This window comes from Rhinopithecus roxellana, chromosome 16, assembly GCF_007565055.1.
Source record: "Rhinopithecus roxellana isolate Shanxi Qingling chromosome 16, ASM756505v1, whole genome shotgun sequence".
Lineage (NCBI taxonomy): Eukaryota > Metazoa > Chordata > Mammalia > Primates > Cercopithecidae > Rhinopithecus > Rhinopithecus roxellana.
The window spans coordinates 109387793-109406218 of NC_044564.1; the positions used below are offsets into that span (position 1 = coordinate 109387793).

General features: G+C 40.3%; 2 protein-coding genes across 8 annotated transcripts in view; one reads left to right on the forward strand and one right to left on the reverse strand.

Annotated features, from left to right (window-relative positions):
- Positions 1 to 7246, reverse strand: part of INVS (inversin) — a 206253-nt gene extending 199007 nt beyond the window's left edge. For 6 of the 7 annotated variants that reach the window (XM_030919257.1, XM_010374135.2, XM_010374132.2 and 3 more), the window contains exons 1-2: positions 7015 to 7246; positions 2324 to 2453 (exon numbers count right to left, since the gene is read on the reverse strand). In XM_030919257.1, coding sequence (XP_030775117.1) covers positions 2324 to 2429 — 106 coding nt within the window. In that variant the 5' untranslated portion in view covers positions 2430 to 2453; positions 7015 to 7246. The remainder of the gene's footprint in view (positions 1 to 2323; positions 2454 to 7014) is intronic. The other variant, XM_030919259.1, reaches the window with a different exon arrangement.
- Positions 7247 to 7387: 141 nt separating this feature from the next.
- The window catches only part of ERP44 (endoplasmic reticulum protein 44), a 119820-nt gene continuing 108781 nt past the window's right edge, over positions 7388 to 18426 (forward strand). Inside the window, exon 1 of the mRNA XM_010374130.2 lies at positions 7388 to 7647. Within this exon, the coding sequence (XP_010372432.1) occupies positions 7591 to 7647 (57 nt within the window). The 5' untranslated portion in view covers positions 7388 to 7590. The remainder of the gene's footprint in view (positions 7648 to 18426) is intronic.

Genomic DNA, 18426 nt, shown 5'->3' on the forward strand with positions numbered 1-18426 from the left:
AAAAAAAAAAAGAAATTGAGCACCGTGAGTTTTAGCTGGGCATGATACCATCCAGGGCAAGACTTTTTTTTTTTTTCAGCTTCTTTTGTTCTAGGTGTGGCTTTGTGGTCTAAGTCTAGTCTACCTCCTTAATGACAAATTGCTTTCCCTGTGCTCTCTCTTTCCCCTTCCTGCTGACTGGGCTATCACTATAATGAACATATCTGGCTTTGACCCAGAAATAGAAGCATCATGTTGAGAATGGAAGAGCCAAGGCCCAGCAGCATACCTGATGGTTTTGTAAAATGGAGATATCTATCTAACCTAGACTGCCCACATAGCTGTGTACTATTACACAGCTGGGTTCAACTGCTTAGTAGTTGCCAGGAAGACAGGTTTGGTCCATCCAGAGTTGGGATTGCAATATTATGAAAATGAAATATACTTCTATCTTATTTAAGTCATGGTTGTATCAGTTTAGCCTGTGCACTAATGCAGTCATGAGGGAAAGTTGAGAATGGCAATACCTAGAGGGAGATGAAGAAATACAGATGGGATTTTTAAATAATGGAAACAATTAAGCACATTTAAGTGTTGATGGAAAGAATTTAGCATAGAAGAAAGGTTGAAGATATAGTAGTCAGAGGGAGAAAAAAAGAAAAAAAGAAGCAATGTCCCTGAGAAGACAGGAAGGGATGGAATACACAGCAGGTGTGGAAGAACTGGCCTTTAACAGAAAGACGGATCTTTGCTCTGTTTTAGCAGTAAGATGAAGAGAGAAGATGGGTACAGATGGAGGTAGATTTGTAGATATCGTGCTGAAAGACGCGGGAGTTCCTACTTAATGTCTTCATTTCCTCTAGTAAGCCTAGTGCATTAAAGAGAATGAAAGGAGGGGGAACTGGCAGTCAGAGGATTCGGTAGAGTGAGAGGTATGAAACATTCATTAAGGAAAAAATGTGGTATGATAAGCAGTAAGTGCTGAGTACCTATTTGAAGTGGGTAATCATGAATTTGGGGTGCTATCAGTCTTTCAGCTGGATTCAACTGCTCTTAGCAAGATAGGTTTGGTACATCCAGACTTGGGATTGCAACAGTCAAGTACAACAGAAGGCAAAAAAAAAAAAAAAAAAGGGAATTTTTCCAAGAGAAGGATTTTAATAACAGACATAGAATCAAGGCTGCGTAGTGAGGAAGGAAAAGGCAGAAGGAAAACTGATGGTCAAAACTAGAGAAGCTAGTGGATTGGAGGTCTCAGTGAGCATGGAAAACTGTTGTTTGTCATCAGCAAGTGAGCTGAAAATAAAAGAGTTTTAGTTGAATGGTAGAATGTTTGAGTGATTTGGAGGTGGTGGAAAATGTCAAGTTCGCGTGAATTTAGATAGCTGAGGTAAAGTAAGGACAAGCAGAGGAAGAGAAATCTTCACAGAGCGTGTGATAAAATAGTTTTGTCTTTAAAGATGAGTAGAAGTTTGTTTAGCACAGAAGAAGGTAACAGAGTGGCAGATAGAAAAGAGGTAGGGGAACAGAACATATAGAGAAAATGAGACAAAATTCATGGCTTATTGGGAAATAGAAGTAATCTTTAGCTTAGCCAGAGGTTACGGTACACAAGAAGTTCCTGGAGAAACAGCAAATGTAGGGTAAAAAAGTCTGAAGGAACAGGTATGAAAGTTCAAGTAATTTGGAGTTTATTTTGTAGCCCGAGTTGTCAGTTATGATGTCACCAGACACTAGTGTGAATAAAGATTACAAATAATATAGTTTTATTGTGTTCTCTTTGGGATTTGCAACTTGTGAATATCTAGATTTATGATAGAAAGACAGATCTTTGCTCTGTTTTAGCAGGAAGCTAAAGTTCTAGAAAATTCTTAACCATTCTTTGTTCTCTCCTCTAGAACTCCTACATTGGACCTGTCTATATATCATTTATACACGCAAATGACAGGGGAAACATTGAATCAATTTTAAATCATTAAAAATTAAATTATTTTTAAACTTTAATACTTTGGGTATATGTTAAATGTTAAAAGATTATCCATTGTCTCATTCTAGATCTCTGTTAACATAAAGATGAATTCGTTCCCTTAGTACTTTAGAATACCTATCTAGATTCAGTGCTAAATACATAGAAATTTCTAAAGTACTTTTCACCTAATCCTAACCCATATTTTTAAGTTTTAGGACTTAATTTCTTTCTTGTTCATGAGTTGAAAGAAAATATACATAATAACATATTTCCATTAAAATGTATGAGAACACTGCAAATTAAAACTAACATTAACAAACTTCCTCAGGACAAACAGTTGCTTTTAAAGTTTCTGTACTTAAGGGGACTGCTTACCTGTGATGAGCCTCTGTAAAGCACCCTTATCTCCGTTAATGGCAGCAGCATGGACTTGTGATGCTAATGAGGAACCAGCAAACAGCAGGTTCTCTGACTTATTCATAGTCTTCTTAGCAACTGGAGCAACCTGAAACAATGATTCAGACAATGAGCGCAGGGAGCAAACATTTCTGTAAACCTGTCTCATCAGTTTCAAGTGGATATTTTATAAATATGGTTAACTAGAAATATTTGACTAGGATTAGAAAAATTTATAGTCCTGGCTGGGTGTAGTGGCATATGTCTTTAATACTAGCTGTTTGGGAGGCCAACGCAGGAGGATTGCTTGAGGCCAGAAGTTTGAGACCAGCCTGGGCAAGATAGTGAGGCTGTCTATCTTAGTGAGACCTGTCTCAAAAGAAAAAAAGCTACAGTCCTAGTCCTAGAATTGGCATTAGGTGGCAAATTAGGTGATCTCTGTACAAGTTGCTCATCTGCTCATCTATAAAATGAGAGGGTAGGTGCTTCTAGGACTCTTCTTAGGGACTATCTGAGGAAAAAAACAAGGACAATAATTAACATTAGGTACAGGGCTCAGGGTTACAGTGACACAAGCAATATTAACATAATCTAAGTTAATACAAGTAATATGATGCCACATAATATTAAACATTAGAATTGATATTGGGAATAAAAGTGAGCCTGATCCACAAAAAGAGTATAACATAAACTTAATTGTGAAGTCAGAATTAACTGGATTTAAGCACTAAATAAACTTAAAAAAAATTAATTAGGGCTGGGCATGGTGACTCATGCCTGTAATCCCAGCACTTTGTGAGGCCAAGACAGGAGAATTTCTTGAGCCCAGGAGTTTGAGACCAGCCTGGGCAATATAGTGAGACCTCATTTCTACAAATCCCATCCCATCCCCTTTCCTCATTACCCCTCCCCTCGCCTCCCCTTCCCTCCCCTCCCCTTTCCTCCCCTCTAGTCTTTTCGAGACAGGGTCTTGTTCTGTCACCCAGGCTAGAGTGCAGTGGTGCGATGTCACTCATTGCAGCCTCTGCCTCCAGGGCTCAAGCAATTCTCCTGCCTCAGCCTCCTCAGTAGCTGGGATTATAGGCACCTGCCACCACACCAGGCTAATTTTTGTATTTTTTAGTAGAGATGGGGTTTCACCATGTTGGCCAGGCTGGTCTCGAACTCTTGACCTCAAGTGATCCGCCCACCTTGGCATCCCAAAGTGCTGGGATTACAGGCATGAGATCACCATGCCCTGCCTACCAAAAGTTTTTAAAAATCAGCAGAGCATGGTGCACACACTGTAATCCTAGCTACTCGGGAGGCTGAGGTGGGAGTTTCACTTGAACCTGAGAAACAGAGTTTGCAGTGAGCTGAGATCACACCATTGCACTCCAGACTCGGCGACAGGTTGAGACCCTGTCTCAGAAAAAAATTTAAAAATTAGCTAAGGCCGGGTGTGGTGGCTCACGCCTGTAATCCCAGCACTTTGGGAGGCCAAGGCGGGCAGATCACCCGAGGTCAGGAGTTTGAGACCAGTGTGGCCAACATGGTGAAACCCCGTCTCTACTAAAAATACAAAAATTAGCTGGGCGTGGTGGTGCGTGCCTGTAATCCCAGCTATTCAGGAGGCTGAGGCAGGAGAATTGCTTGGACCTTGGAGGTGGAGACTGCAGTGAGCTGAGATCGCACCACTGCACTCCAGCCTGGACAACAGAGCAAGGCTCCATCTGAAAAAAAAAAATTAGTTAAAAAAATTTTTTTAAAGAGATGGGATCTCACTATGTTACCTAGGCTGGAGGGCAGTGGCTATTCACAGGCGCAATCCCACTACGATCTGCATAGGAGTTTTCACCTGGACCAGTTCACTCCTTCTTAGGCATCCTGGTGGTCTTCCACTCCTGGGAGATCACCACATTGATGCCAGACTTAAAGTAGACACCCGAATGGCATAGCACAGTATAGCCTGAAACTCCTGAGTTAAGAAATCCTCCCTCCTCAGCCACCTGAATAGCTGGGACTTCAGGCATGTGCCATCACACCTGGCTAAGTACTAAATTAAAAGGTACCTAGTTCTTTCCCTCATTCCCACAAAAAGTGAAATTTTTATTTGTTCTCTCCTTGGTCCACCAGGAAAATATACCTAGATTGAGGTCTTAACCACAAGATCTTGCTTGGAACATCATATCCCTAACATGAATCACATTTCAATAAGGACAATTTTGTTCTGACTGGTAGTCTCATGGAGCTTGTAAGAACCTTTTAAAAACATATGACAGGAGTTTGAGAAACCAGCCTGACCAATATGGTGAAACTCCATGCCTACTAAAAATACAAAAATTAGCTGGGCTGTGGTGGCACACACCTGTAATCCTAGCTACTCAGGAGGCTGAAGTGGGAGAATTGCTTGAACCTGGGAGGTGGATGGAGGTTGCAGTGAGCCAAGATCGTGCCAGTGCACTCCAGCCTGGGTGACAGAGGGAGACCCTGTCTCAAAAAAAAAAAAAAAAAAAAAAAAAAAAGTATCAACTGCATAGGAAGATAGTGAGATCCCTATCACAGGAGTGTTTAAGAAAGCAGAGACTGGACTATGACAAAAATGCAGCAAGAATTCAAATATCTGATGGGAAGGAAACAGGAATAGTTGCATCAGTGATCTTAAACATCCTTCCTAAACCCCTAAAGCTGCTTTATCAAAGTTCCAAAGTTGAATGCCTACAAGGACCAGAGAGGTAACAACTGTTAGAAATGTAGGGAGTCACAGAATCATGGTAAACTCGAGCATATTTACTTATCTAAAGGGAGCAGCTGTTAACCAGTTCCAGTTAATTGCTACCATGAGGGTATGCAAGTGCTTTTCTGATTTCACCAAAAAGCAGGTCACGCCAATCGCTGTTACTCCTGGGGATCTGGGAGTTTTCCAAGATAAATTTATAATGGATGAGCTGGTATTTGTGCTGTCATTGACAAGGTTCAAATTCTGCCCTTGAGAGAACATATTAATACTTTCTTAATTATAGTAAAGGACAGCTCTCTATGTCTTTATTTTGCTGACCATTTGAGTTAAGGTACTGGCAGAAAATATGAAGGAAGAGGGTGTTGTGAGACACCTCAGTCATGTATGAGTGTAACAGTCATGTCAGAAGAAATACTGTCATATCCAGGATTACATTAAGGGTAATTGAGAGAAGCTACAAAATAGAGGTGGAGACGAAAACGTGGGAGGGAAGTAACTGCACTTGGGTTCTAGGCCCAGTTGTATTTATAGTCAGCAGTGTGTCCTCAGGCTACGTCAGCTTTCTGGGTTTCTGTAAAATGCAAAAAATAATAAGGGTGGACCACATTCACATTCGTTCATTCAACAAGCTGAGTGACAACCATGTGCTAGGCACTGTTCTAAACTCTAAGACCTGTCATTTTTCATTCTAAGTGATCAGAGTTTTAGGTACATCAGAACCACAAAAAAATTTCTTTACATCCTTTGAAAAACACACTAAAAATGTGATCTCTGTTTTTTATATGTGTGTGTGTGTGTATATATACATATACACTTTTTACTTCATAATTCTTAGCACAGTAACAGGTATATAACAGGTACTCAGTAGATGTTTGTTGGATGAAAGGTCACAGGCTGAGTGCTAAGTCCAAAAAGTGAGCAGGATCAAAGTTTAATTTCTTGAATAATGAGTTCATACTTATGAGTCTCTGCTCTTTTAAAATTTCCCATTTCAACACTCTTTGGACTCTGTCAGGGGCATGGACAAGAGATAGGAGCACTAGTCTAGGAGTCAGGCAACCTTGGTAAGAGTATTAGCTCTGCCACTGTCTAATTTTGTCACCCTGAGAAAGCCATTATCTAGGGTTTTTTTTTTTCCTTAAGAAAAAATGTATTTTTTGCTCCTTTACAAAAAATAAATCATTTTTTATAGATAAAAATCAAAACTACTCTGTTAAAGTGCTATAAAATGCAAAGGTGTCATCAACCTTGCCTAATTATACAAGCCCGTGTAATAAAGGCTCTAATTGTAACCGTACAAAACTAGAGGTACTGCAGTCACACTCATAGGAACAGTAATTCTGATTAGCACTAAAGGGTTGGTTGGTCGGGAAGTTCTCAGAGATGGTGACATTTACGATAGCATTCCAGAGAGAGAACGCGGTAAGGCCATTCCAGGCAGCAAGAAAGCTGGAGCAAAGGCGGGAGTGGGGAGAACCACAAAAGCACAGTGTGCCTCCTGGGTACTAAAAGGGGATCGCGTGGGCTCCTGGACCTCAGGTGTTTGCAGAAGAACCGCAGAGCTACCTGGGGCCAGGTTAAGATCCTCGACTGCTTTGCTAAGGAATTTCGTAATTATACTGGAGGAGCGATCCACGCCTTAGCAGCAATCACTCACGCAGTTTTCCAGTTCACGACGTGCTACCCCATCCCTTACCACACCTACTCCTTACAGGAGCCCTCAGAGACAATTAGGGATAAGTCACTGACTCATTCAACTGAGGCCCCGACTGGTGGCTCTGACTTTATAATGCAGGAATTAGAGCAGAAAGAAGAGGTAGCGGCCGAGGAGGCCAATGATGGAGGCTCAGGCCACAGCCTAGGCCAGGAAGGCGGTGAGTCTGCAGCAAAGGCCAAGGCGGTGCAGACCGATCGATCCGAGCCTCCCCAGCCAGGCCCCCCCCCTACTCACCCTCGCCTCCTCCAGGACTGACGTCCCGGGGGCGGCTCCAGGAGGTGCGACCCGGACCGGGCCGCCCCTCCTGCCGGGCCGGGACACTACACCCAGCCAGGTCAGACCTCACGGCGCTGAAGCTAGCAGAGCCCCTAAGAAGGCCACCCGAGGCTTTCGGCCGCACACCCTTCTGGGAACTGTAGTTCCCATCCTCTGAAGCACTGCGTACACCCGCCCTCAGCCCTTCTATCCCACAGGCCCCCGCGCGTAGAGGACTCCCTGGACCTGGGCCGAGAGCCCAATGGGAAAGGAAGTTCTAGATGACCAACGGCGTGCGGGGTGAGGCTAGCGCAGGACTACATTTCCCGGAGTGCACCGAGGTGGGCAGGACCCGGAAGTGAGGGTGTGAGAGGCCTCTCTGGAAGTTGTCCCGGGTGTTCGCCGCTGGAGCCCGGGTCGAGAGGACGAGGTGCCGCTGCCTGGAGAATCTTCCGCTGCCGCCGGCTCCTGGAGCCCAGCCCTTTCCTAACCCAACCCAACCCAGCCCAGTCCCAGCCGCCAGCGCCTGTCCCTGCCGCGGACCCCAGCGTTACCATGCATCCAGCCGTCTTCCTATCCTTACCCGACCTCAGATGCTCCCTTCTGCTCCTGGTGAGTGAGGGAATGACAGACCCATCGACAGACTCACGAACGGCCTCCCGCCCTCGCCCAGGGGGAACACTGCTACCCCTGCCCCTGCTTTCCCGTTTTTTCCTCCAGTGTTTTGGAGTGCACCCTCCCCCGCTGCCTTCACTCTCGCCATCCGTCTGTCGGCTTCCAGGCACGGGGTCCCCGAGGCCTGAGAAACCAGGGTCGGGGGAGAACGGGAGAATTAGCCCTGAGGGAGTGATACGTGGGAGGGTCACGGCGTAGGAGCTTCCCCTTCTCCCCAAAGTCTGGGGGTTTCAGTTTCGACGGCTAGTGGACCTGGTGGTAACTTGAATCGGAAAAGACCAAGCATAGACCCAGCGTTCCTTTCTACCCTCTCCATTTGGGAAGAGTGTGAGGTCGACAGGTGCTAGGGTTGTGTGAATCTCACTAGATCCCTGAAGCGGTGCCCAGGTTAGCAGAGCCCTCTGTTGTGGCTTGATGCGATTGGTTGGGAACCCGGAACTGGAGACTGGTTTGGATTCCACTGGGAGAATAGAGTTTGAAGGGTGGAAGGTGTGGTTACCTGACAGTCTGAGCTCAAGGTCTCCCTCAAATCTTGTTGCAACGTATTTCCCCATCGAAGCAGATTTCTTCTTCATTGTGCCTTATTTGAATATGCATTCATTCCTAACTGCCTAACTTGCTCAGCATCATCCCATCTTAAAATGCTTTCCCTAGTCCCTCTTGCTCCAGAGTGCGTCTTGAGTGTGCAGGCTAAGTGATCCAGGCTTCAGATCAAAATTGAGACAAAAGTGAAGGACTAAACACATATGGCAAAATGACTTACGTTTAATTGGGCTGTTATTATAATGTAATATTTGAAAATACCTTAATTGTAGTGGATTTTTAGAAATTCAGATTTAAACACTAAACTACTTTCTTTACAATTTAAGAAACAATTTAGTGACTCATATGAAGTCACATAGCTAGTTACAGGCAAAGCTGGGATTAGAAACAGGTCTCTTGACTTGCAGTGCTTATTCCACCATACCCCATTAAATGTTTAATATTTGTGTTTGAAATAGTTCTTTCTTTTCTTTTGTCACTTGCACCTTTTCAGAAAAAGCACTGTAAAAAACTAAATGGAATGTCAAAGTACTTTTGAGAACAAAAAGTTGTATATAAACATTGTAATATTAAATGATAAAGTGTCTTATTGCCACTTCTTACAAGTATCCAATAGTAAATGACTTCTGTATCGAGGAAAATATTCTGTATAGTGCTATTTCTTGGTGATTTCATTATACACTGTAATACATTTTTCCTTCTAGAAGTGTTAGAATAATACCATTATTAGAGACCACTCTCTCCTTAAGACTGGACACTAATCTTTTTCTTACCCACTAAAAGGCTTAAGTTATGAATTGTGTGCACTTTTAGGGTATCAGAAAAAAAGGGCAAAATCTTAAGACATTGGAAAGGAAAGTTGAGACACTGAGCAGGCAAACTATATCAGATACACTTTCCTCAAGTCGTATGTTTGGTTGTAAAGCTGAGTTATGAAGAAGAAATAATTTATTTTGGAATAACTCATGCTTTTTATAGGAAAACCTAACCTTGTTAAATGTGAGTTTTTTCCCAAATAGAATCTAGATTTAACTAAAATTTAAGCATTTTGTATAATTATCTTTCTAAGCAAATGTAAAGGCATGAAAATCTGGAAAATATGTTAGAGGATACCTGTAGATATGAAAAGGCTGAAAAATAAAGCCCCAGAAAAGGTTAATAAACTAGAATTACAGGTCAAACTAGATTTAATTGGAATACAGTGTTTACCTAGTTTTAATACTCATATGCTAGTTAGCAAATATTTGTAAAACATCCATCCTGTCTAATCACAACTTTGAGTTGCTTACTTAATTGGTAATTCTCTCCTACTGATGGAAACTGCTTACTCAGTATTCTCGCTGTCTAATAATTTGTCCTCTTTGTTCCCCTGTGTACTTTTTTCCTACTCCTCCAACTTTCTCTCTCAGACCTCAAGTTTATTCCTTCTCACATACAGATGTAGAAAAGCCAAGTTCCCGTTTAGCTAAGGTCATCATTTTTCCCTTAAATAGCCTCCTCTAAAAAGCTATGTCTTCTCTTACTATAATAATATTCTTCAGGCACTTTGTACCTCAACCCTAAAGAATGAGACCTGTTCAAATTTAGTGGCGTTCATATAAGATAACTGCCTAAACATAATCCCAAACTTCTGGAGGCAAGCAGCTATCTTTTCCCTGATCTCAAAGCATTTTGGAATGTATCACTGTGCCACAAAACCTTTCTGGATGGGTAACTATACACAAAAGCTCAATGTGATAACTTTTTTTCTTGAGCTTATCTATATATTATGTATGTTTTTTATTTGCATATATATAGATTTTTATTTACATATATTTCGATCGATAGATTTAATTAGCTCTTTTCTGCTTATCTTCCTATCTAAGGTGGGTTTATTCAGGGTTTTCCCCTGGGAAAATGATCAGCAAGGGGGATAGAAATGTTGCCTGTTCTTCCTGTATTGGTTGTGTACAAGTTTTGAAAAGGCGAAATAGGAGAAATAAGACTAAATTGGAAAGAAGTTGTCTCATGCACCCTAAGTAACCTCTTCTGTAGTTCAGATTTGTAGCACTCCAGTCCATTTGTTTTATTGAAGATGTGTTCTTGTTAATCTCTTGATGAGTATGTTTATAGATCATAATTGTTACTAGTCGTAATTGTCCCACACGTGAACACCTAAGGGTTTTGCCATTGTTGTTCTTGGTTTGTTCAATATGTATAGGAAGCCAAGAAAAGTTTACTTAGTTTAGGAAGCTATGTAAATTAGAGAGCTAAGTAAACATTTATTTAATCATTACAAGGACCTTAAAAATAAGCACAGTAGAATTCAGAGATGTCAATTTTATCCTTTAATGTTAATAATACATGCAGATTCCAGTCTTAAGGAAGAGTACTTTTGTAGGCATGCAGTTTGATTGATAACTAGGTGAGTTTCATTTATTTTGTTGATTTAACTTGCCCTGGATCAATAGTTTACAAAGCCTGGCTGCTCATTAGAATCATCTGTGGCTGTTTTAATGAAATGATATTGGGGCCTATACTAGGTCAGTTATATCTGTGAGCCCCAGAAATTAGTTAAAAAAAAATTTCCCAGGTGACATACTAAAGTATGTCCCTCAAAAAGGTAAGAATTAAATAAAAACTACAATACCATTGTCACATCTGGAAAAATAGAAATTCCTTCATATCATCAAATATCTGGTCAGTATTTGGGTTTTCCTGATTGTTTCTCTCTTTTTTTTTAAAAAAAAAAGAAAAACAACATTGTTCAAAGCAAGGGCTATATAAAGTCCATCTATTCCAATTGGTTCATATGTCGCTTATAAAACTTTTTAAACCCATAGGTTCTCTCTTCATCTCATTGTTTTCCTTGTAATTTGTTTAGGAAACTGATCCTTTGTCCTGTAGCATTTGCCACATTCTGGATATTGCTGATTACATCCTTGTGGTGGGGTTTTATGTTTCTCTGTTCCTTGTGTTTCCTGTACATTTGTAATTCAATTTATGTGGTCTTAACCACCAGCTGCATATATGTTGCTAGGTTCATTTGTTTCATTTATCTTTCAATTTTTAGTTTTAAAAAATTTACCTTTTATAATTATATAAAATCTCTTCCAAAGCTAAATCTATAAAGCTAACTATATTTGGATAAGTCTAATTTGTCTTTTTTAAAAACTGTCTTATCTCCCCCTCCTAATAAAAGAACCTTTTTTTTTTTTTTTCTCAAGGCAGAGTCTAGCTCTGTCACCCAGGCTGGAGTGCAGTGGACTGATCACAGCTCACTGCAGCCTCAACCTTTGAGGCTGAAGCAATCCTCTCATCTCAGCCTCCTGAGTAGCTGGAACTCTGGGACTACAGGTGTGTGCTACCACACCTGGCTATTTTTTTTTAGTTTTTGTAGAGACGAGGGTCTCACTATATTGCCGAGGTTGGTCTTGAACTCCTGGCTCAACTGATCCACCTCCCTTCCAAAGTGCTGGGATTATAGGAATGAGCCACTGTGCCAGACCTAGGAAAATTTTTTTTAAAAAATTTTTTTGAGTTAGAGTCTCACTCTGTTGCCCAGGCTGCAGTACAATGGTGCCATCTTGACTCATTGCAACCTCCGCCTCCTGGGTTCAAGTGATTCTCCTGCCTCAGCCTCCCCAGTAGCTGGGATTACAGGCACCCGCCACCGTGCCTGGCTAATTTTTATATTTTTAGTAGAGATGGGGTTTTACCAGGTTGGCCAGGCTGGTCTCAAACTCCTGACCTAAGATGATCCGTGTTGGCCTCCCAAAGTGCTGGGATTACGGGCATGAGCCACCGCGCCCAGCCTGGAAAACTTTTTAAAAAATGTTTTCAAGTTTATGTTCCTTTCTTCCTTTTTTTTTTCAAATGTGCAAGCTGTTTGTATTTATTTTGGTATATATTTGTTTCTCCCTCCACCTGGATTAAATTGTAGCATATTAGTCACACTTTTCCCCCACTTTTTTTTTAACTTAAAATTTTATTCTGGAGGTGGGGATAGAAATTTTGCCTATTTCTTTTTAACTGCTTGTGCTTCAATGGATAGATACCAATTCACTGTTGTTACCATTCTTTTGCTATTACAAATAGCTCTGCAAACAATAGCTTATGCTTACATAATTCTGATAGTGTATCTTTGAGATAGATTTCTGTACTTGAAGTTGCTAGGGCAAAAGGTAAATATATATGTAGCTTTGTAGGTATTGCTATATATTTGAAATTACTCTCCGTATGGGGGTTGGGCCATTTTATGATCTCACCAACAGTGTAATAGTTTCCCTGTAGCCTTGGTTAAAAAAGTATAATGTCAAATTATTGGATATTTGTCAGTCTGATGGGTGAGAAATGGTATCTCAATGTATTTTAATTTGCCTCTCTTTAATACGAGTGTGATAAAGCTTCTTATGTGTAAAAGTCATTTGCATTTCTTTTTGTGTGAACTGTCTTCCTGTCTAGCCTGGTTTTCTGTAGAATTGTTGGTCTTCTATTTCTAGACTATACAGACAGAGACAAACACAGAGTTCTTTTTTATTTTTTTCTTCCCCAGACAGGGTCTTGCAGTGTAGCCCAGGCTGGAGTGCAGTGGCCTGATCTTGGCTCACTGTAGCCTCAACCTCTCAGGTCACGTGATGCTCCCACCTTAGCCTCCCAAGTAGCTGGGACTACAGGCACAAGCTACCACACCCAGTTAATCTTTGTATTTTTAGTAGAGATGGGGTTTTGCCTTGTTGCCCAGGCTGGTCTTGAACTCCTGGGCTCAAGCGATCCACCCGCCTTGGCCTCCCAAAGTTCTGGTATTATAGGCCTGACCCACTGTGCCCAGCCCACACAGAGTTCTTAACGCTTTATATCCTTTGTTGATTCTGTGATGATGCTCACAGGGTTGAGAAGCACTGGATTATACAGCCATATGTCTGATAGGTTAAAATTTGTAAAACTCTTGGAGATGTTTAATTGCTTAGTTATTGAAAACTTTTTCTAAACTGTATAATGTGATTTTTAATAGCATTATACTGGCTCAACCTTTAAATACACTATCGCTTACTTCATTATTTGTTAAGACATTTTGGTTACTAGTTATTTCCAGTTTTTCAGTTATTAAAAAATATACAAAAGGCATGCATACAATGATGTTCACTGCAAATGTCCAGATACATCCTCGGGATACTTTTCTAGAATTATATTTTTTGGGTTATATGGTATATCTTATAGTTAGAATTTCTGATATGTTGTACTAAATTGCCCCACTGAAAATTTGTACCAATGTGTATTCCTACTAACAGGGTGTGACTATGCCCACTTCCTCACACTCTTATCAATAGTGGGTGTTTTTGTAATCTGTGCTAATTTACTAGACCAAAAATGGCATCGCAATTTAAATTTACATTTCTTTGATTACAACCAAAGTTGAATTTTTTTCATATTTATTGATAATTTGTTTTTTGTGTGTACATGTTTGTATTATGTGTTCTTGTTATGTGTCTTCTTTTCAAAAAATTGCTTACTCTTCTTCTAGTAATTCAGAATAAATGTACTCAGAAGATAGAGTTTATGAACAGTGAAAGGCATTATTCTTTTGAGTCTCCACTCAAAAGGCAGGGTAATGCAAAAGTGATGTCATGGCATCTATATGAGTTCCAACTCTTCCATTTATTTAACCATCATAACCTTGGTTAAATCACTTATTTTTCTTGTCTATAGGGTAAGCACATGGATTTGATGATTTAGTGATTCTTTGTGTAGTCTATCTTCTTTTCAAGATACACTACAAAAGGGTATTCCTTTAGCTCCTACAGATTATAGACTTATTATTTGATTGGATAGTTCCTTTAAAAATCTGCTAGCTTGTCAGCATGTTGCAAGTGTGTATGAGGCATGCTTAGCATGCTTTTGTCTCAGCTTTTCTGATACTGACTGTTGGCTGTACTCTATTTCTTCTAACCAAGGGAGTGTTTAAAAACAGTTTGACTTTTTGCAAGATTTATTGATTTTTAGCCTAACTGATTCCATAGAGAGGAACTCATCTGTGGCCCAGGCTGCAGGAACTTAATCTGTATCTTTGTTATTATTTTTCTTTTCTGCCTATCATTTGAAAGTCTGTTTGCAATCTGCTATGGAGGAGAGAAAGATCATTGAGATGCATATCATGCCTTCAAGAAATTAGTAATTCAGATGAGGAGAGAAGATATATATGTAAATAATTAGAATACCAAAAGGAAAGTAATGGATGCCAAAGGTGTTTGTAGAAGTGGGTTATAGATCCTGCTACTCAGAAGTGTAGTTGTGAGCCCAGGCATCAGCATCATATGAGACCTTTTACATCACCTCACCTCAGAGCTACTGAATCAGAACATTCTCTTTAAGAACTTATACCCAGATGATTCATATGCATGTAAAAGTTTGAGAAGTACTGCCATGGATGTTTGGAAGAAACAAATTATTTCTCAGTGGAGGAATCAGAGTAGTCTTGGAAAAAGATGAATTTGAATATTGCCTTGAATAGTTAAATGGATCAGCTTATTTTCAGTCCTGAATGGAATGAAGAAAAAGGGCTGTGCCTCGCAATAATGTACTAAATCTTTTCTCTCCATTGAATACCTTTTTTTTTTTTCTATTGTTTTGTTTTGTTTTTAACAAGTCTTGTTGTCTGGTTGGCTGACGTGGCCAAATGTCAGAATTGGCCCTAAAGAAGCTGGCAAACCCTTTGGCCAACTTCATTAAAACAGTTTGTTATCAACTTAGCAAAAATAAAAATCATGATCTTTAGTGGATTCTAACTAGCATTCAGATTAGTCCATTCAAGAGTGGAGAGGAATAAAAATGCCACTTTGGAGAAGTCCCTTCTGTAATGCTGTGGGTCTTGGTTCTGTCCTTGTAAATATTGAAATCAAATTCTAACTGCTTTGGGAGTCCTTGGTGATGTTGTGGTCACCACATTTATCTCTGCAACTCCTACAAACCTGAGATTTCATCATTATGTAGAACTTTGAGCATTATATTGGATTCTAATTTTAAGTCACCTGAATTTGTAGACATGAACATTACTAATATAGTAGAGAAAAGCAACGAAAAAGCAGAAGAAAACCATCTCAGAAAAACATTGTAGTAGTATATGAGCTAAAGAAAACCGTAGGCTGAATAGTAGAATGCCAATACTTTTTACATTTCTTTCTTATTATGATCTGGTAGTGGGACCTTTGGTGAATGGATTTAAGAGATTTTAGAAAAAGTTTGTTAGGTCTTGCTTGACATTCTTCAGGGAAAAATAAATTTAAAAAAATTAAGAAAAAGAGGTCATTAGGAATATAGATTATGAATGCATCTACAAAATAAAATGTTAGAGTTAAAATTTCTTGTCTTATAGACAAGATGCACTCATATTTAGAAGCCTGCTCTTTAGCTGTTTTCTTGTATTTTTTTTTGAAACAGCGTCTCACTCTGTCACCCAGGCTGGAGTGCAGTGGCGTGGTCTCGGCTCACGGCAGCCTCCGCCTCCCGGGTTCTAATGATTCTCCTGCCTCAGCCTCCCAGCTACCTGGGATTACAGGCTCCTGCCTCCATGCCCGACTAGTTTTTGTATTTTTAGCAGAGACAGGGTTTCACCATGTTGGCCCGGCTGGTCTCGAACTCCTGACCTCAGTTGATCCACCTACCTCAGCCTCCCAAAGTGTTAGGATTACAGGTATGAGCCACTTTGCCAGGACTGTTTTGTTGTATTTGAAGTTTTAAATAATGTAGGGGGAAATGTCAGCTTTTAAAAATTACCAACACATCACTGAAGTCTATCTCTTTGCTTACAGAACAGCTGCAAGTGTAAGGTATGTATTGTCATTGGTGTTACCTTGAGAGAAGAAACCTTCACATTTTCAGTTCCTTTGCCTTATTACTGGAGTTCTGGCCCAAGTACAGTAAAATGTCAGCTAGCCAGTGATAAGCTTACACTTCTGTAATGATTTCACCTCTGAAAGGGCTGAGAATAAAGAAGAGCTACTTTTTTTTTTTTTTTTGTAGTCAAAATGATTTCTTAGAAAACAGCTACTCAAATGGACTCATTCCTCAAACTTTTTAAATAGCAGGAATTTTTACTATAGGAATGGATATTATTTCCTTACAGGAAGTCTTGTAGTGTGCTAACAACAAAAGTATTACAATGTCATAAAATATTTAGTTCTTTGTTAGTTTAACCTTTGAATGAAATGAACAGTTTCAGAGACCCTAATTTTGCTTTAGAGTTGCAGTATTCCCATCTTATCCACAGGAGATAATGTTCCAAGATGCTCAGGGTCTGCCTGAAATTGTGGATTATACTGAACCCTATATATACTATGTTTTTTCTTATTCATACATGCTTATGATAAAGTTTCCTTTACAAATTAGGCACAGTAAGAGATCAACAATAGTAACTCATAATAAAATATACTGTTCACAGTTCTTTATGGAAGATTTATTCTTAATCTAGATCTTAGCCACCTCAGCATATGATTTATTTTCTTTCCATATAAAGTCAAGAGCTTTCATCTTTTCACTTAAGGAAGCACTTTATGGCTTCTCTTTGGCATATCTTTTTTTTTTTTTTTTTTTGAGATGGAGTCTCACTCTGTTGCCCAGGCTGGAGTGCAGTGGTGTGATATTGGTTCACTGCAACCTCTGCCTCCTGGGTTCAAGCGATTCTTCGGCCTCAGCCTCCCAAGTAGCTGAGATTACAGGCGCCCACCACTACATCCAGCTAAGTTTTGTATTGTTGGTAGAGTTGGGGTTTTGCCATGCTGGTTCAGTGGGTCTCGAACTCCTGACCTAAGGTGATCCACCTGCGTCTGCCCCGCAGAGTGCTGGGATTACAGGCATGAGCCACTGTGCCTGGCCTCTCTTTGGCATATCTTAATTGCCAACATCACTACTCTTGCTCTTTAGAGCCATTATTAAGTAAAGTAAGGGTTTCTTGAACACAAGTATCGTGATTCCAATACCACTACAGTTGATAAGGGGCAGGTTGTGTCTGCAGTGGGGATATGCTGGACAAAAGGATGATTCACATCCCACCTAATTTGAAGCAAGATGGTGTGAGTTTTCATCACACTACTTAGAACTGCATGCAATTTAAAACTTATAAAGTGTTTATTTCTGGAATTTTCCATTTAATGTTTTCAGATCATGATTGGATAAAGGGGACTAATATAAAGACTGTGCTACATTTTTAAAGCATGTATTCTTATTTGTTTCAGAAATCATCCAGTTTGTTTATTTGTACCTATACTCTGGTTTTAGGATATCTTCTGGAAGAGTCGAAGCATTTGTTTCCCTTAATGATCACTTGAATGTATATAGACTAAAGAGAAAACTTTTAGAAGAATGTTTAGTTTAGGGATCAGGGATTTGGGCCCAAATCTTGGACCTGCTACTCACCACCCTTGTTTCTTCTTAACATCTCTATTTTCCTATTAACCTCTAAGGAATAATACTGGTATTATGTCTGACTCCTAAGTGGTGATGGTATTCCATGCTACTATTATGATTTTATGAAACAAAAGTGGTGAAAGGTATCACCTTTTCTCATTCTTAGATCTCAGTTTCTTGTCCAATGCCTTATTGCAGAGTAAGTGTTTAATAACAATTTAAGTACTGTGGGAAAAGAAAAGATAAGGCTTACCTGAGGAGGATCAGGAGTGTATTAGGGGAGTTGTAGTTTGTAAGCATCACTGGACAGGTGAGCCTTGAAGCAAGTGAGAGAGGAGAGTTAGTCATTTGAATTTTCTGGAGGAAGAACCTTCCAGGCAGGGCCATTAGTCAGTGTAAAGCACCTAATGTGGGAGTGTCCCAGGCATATTCAAGAAATAGCAAGGAGAGCAGTGTGGTTGTCATATAGTGAATAAGATACAGCATATTAGAAAATGAAGTCGGCTGGGTGCGGTGGCTCACGCCTGTAATCCCAGCACTTTGGGAGGCCCAGGCTGGTGGATCACGAGGTCAGGAGATCGAGACCATCCTGGCTAACACGGTGAAACCCCGTCTCTACTAAAAATACAAAAAGTTAGCTGGGCGTGGTGGCGGGCGCTTGTAGTCCCAGCTACTTGGGAGGCTGAGGCAGGAGAATGGTGTGAACCCTGGAGGCGGAGCTTGCAGTGAACCGAGATCGTGCCAGTGCACTCCAGCCTGGGTGACAGAGTGAGATTCCATCTCAAAAAGAAA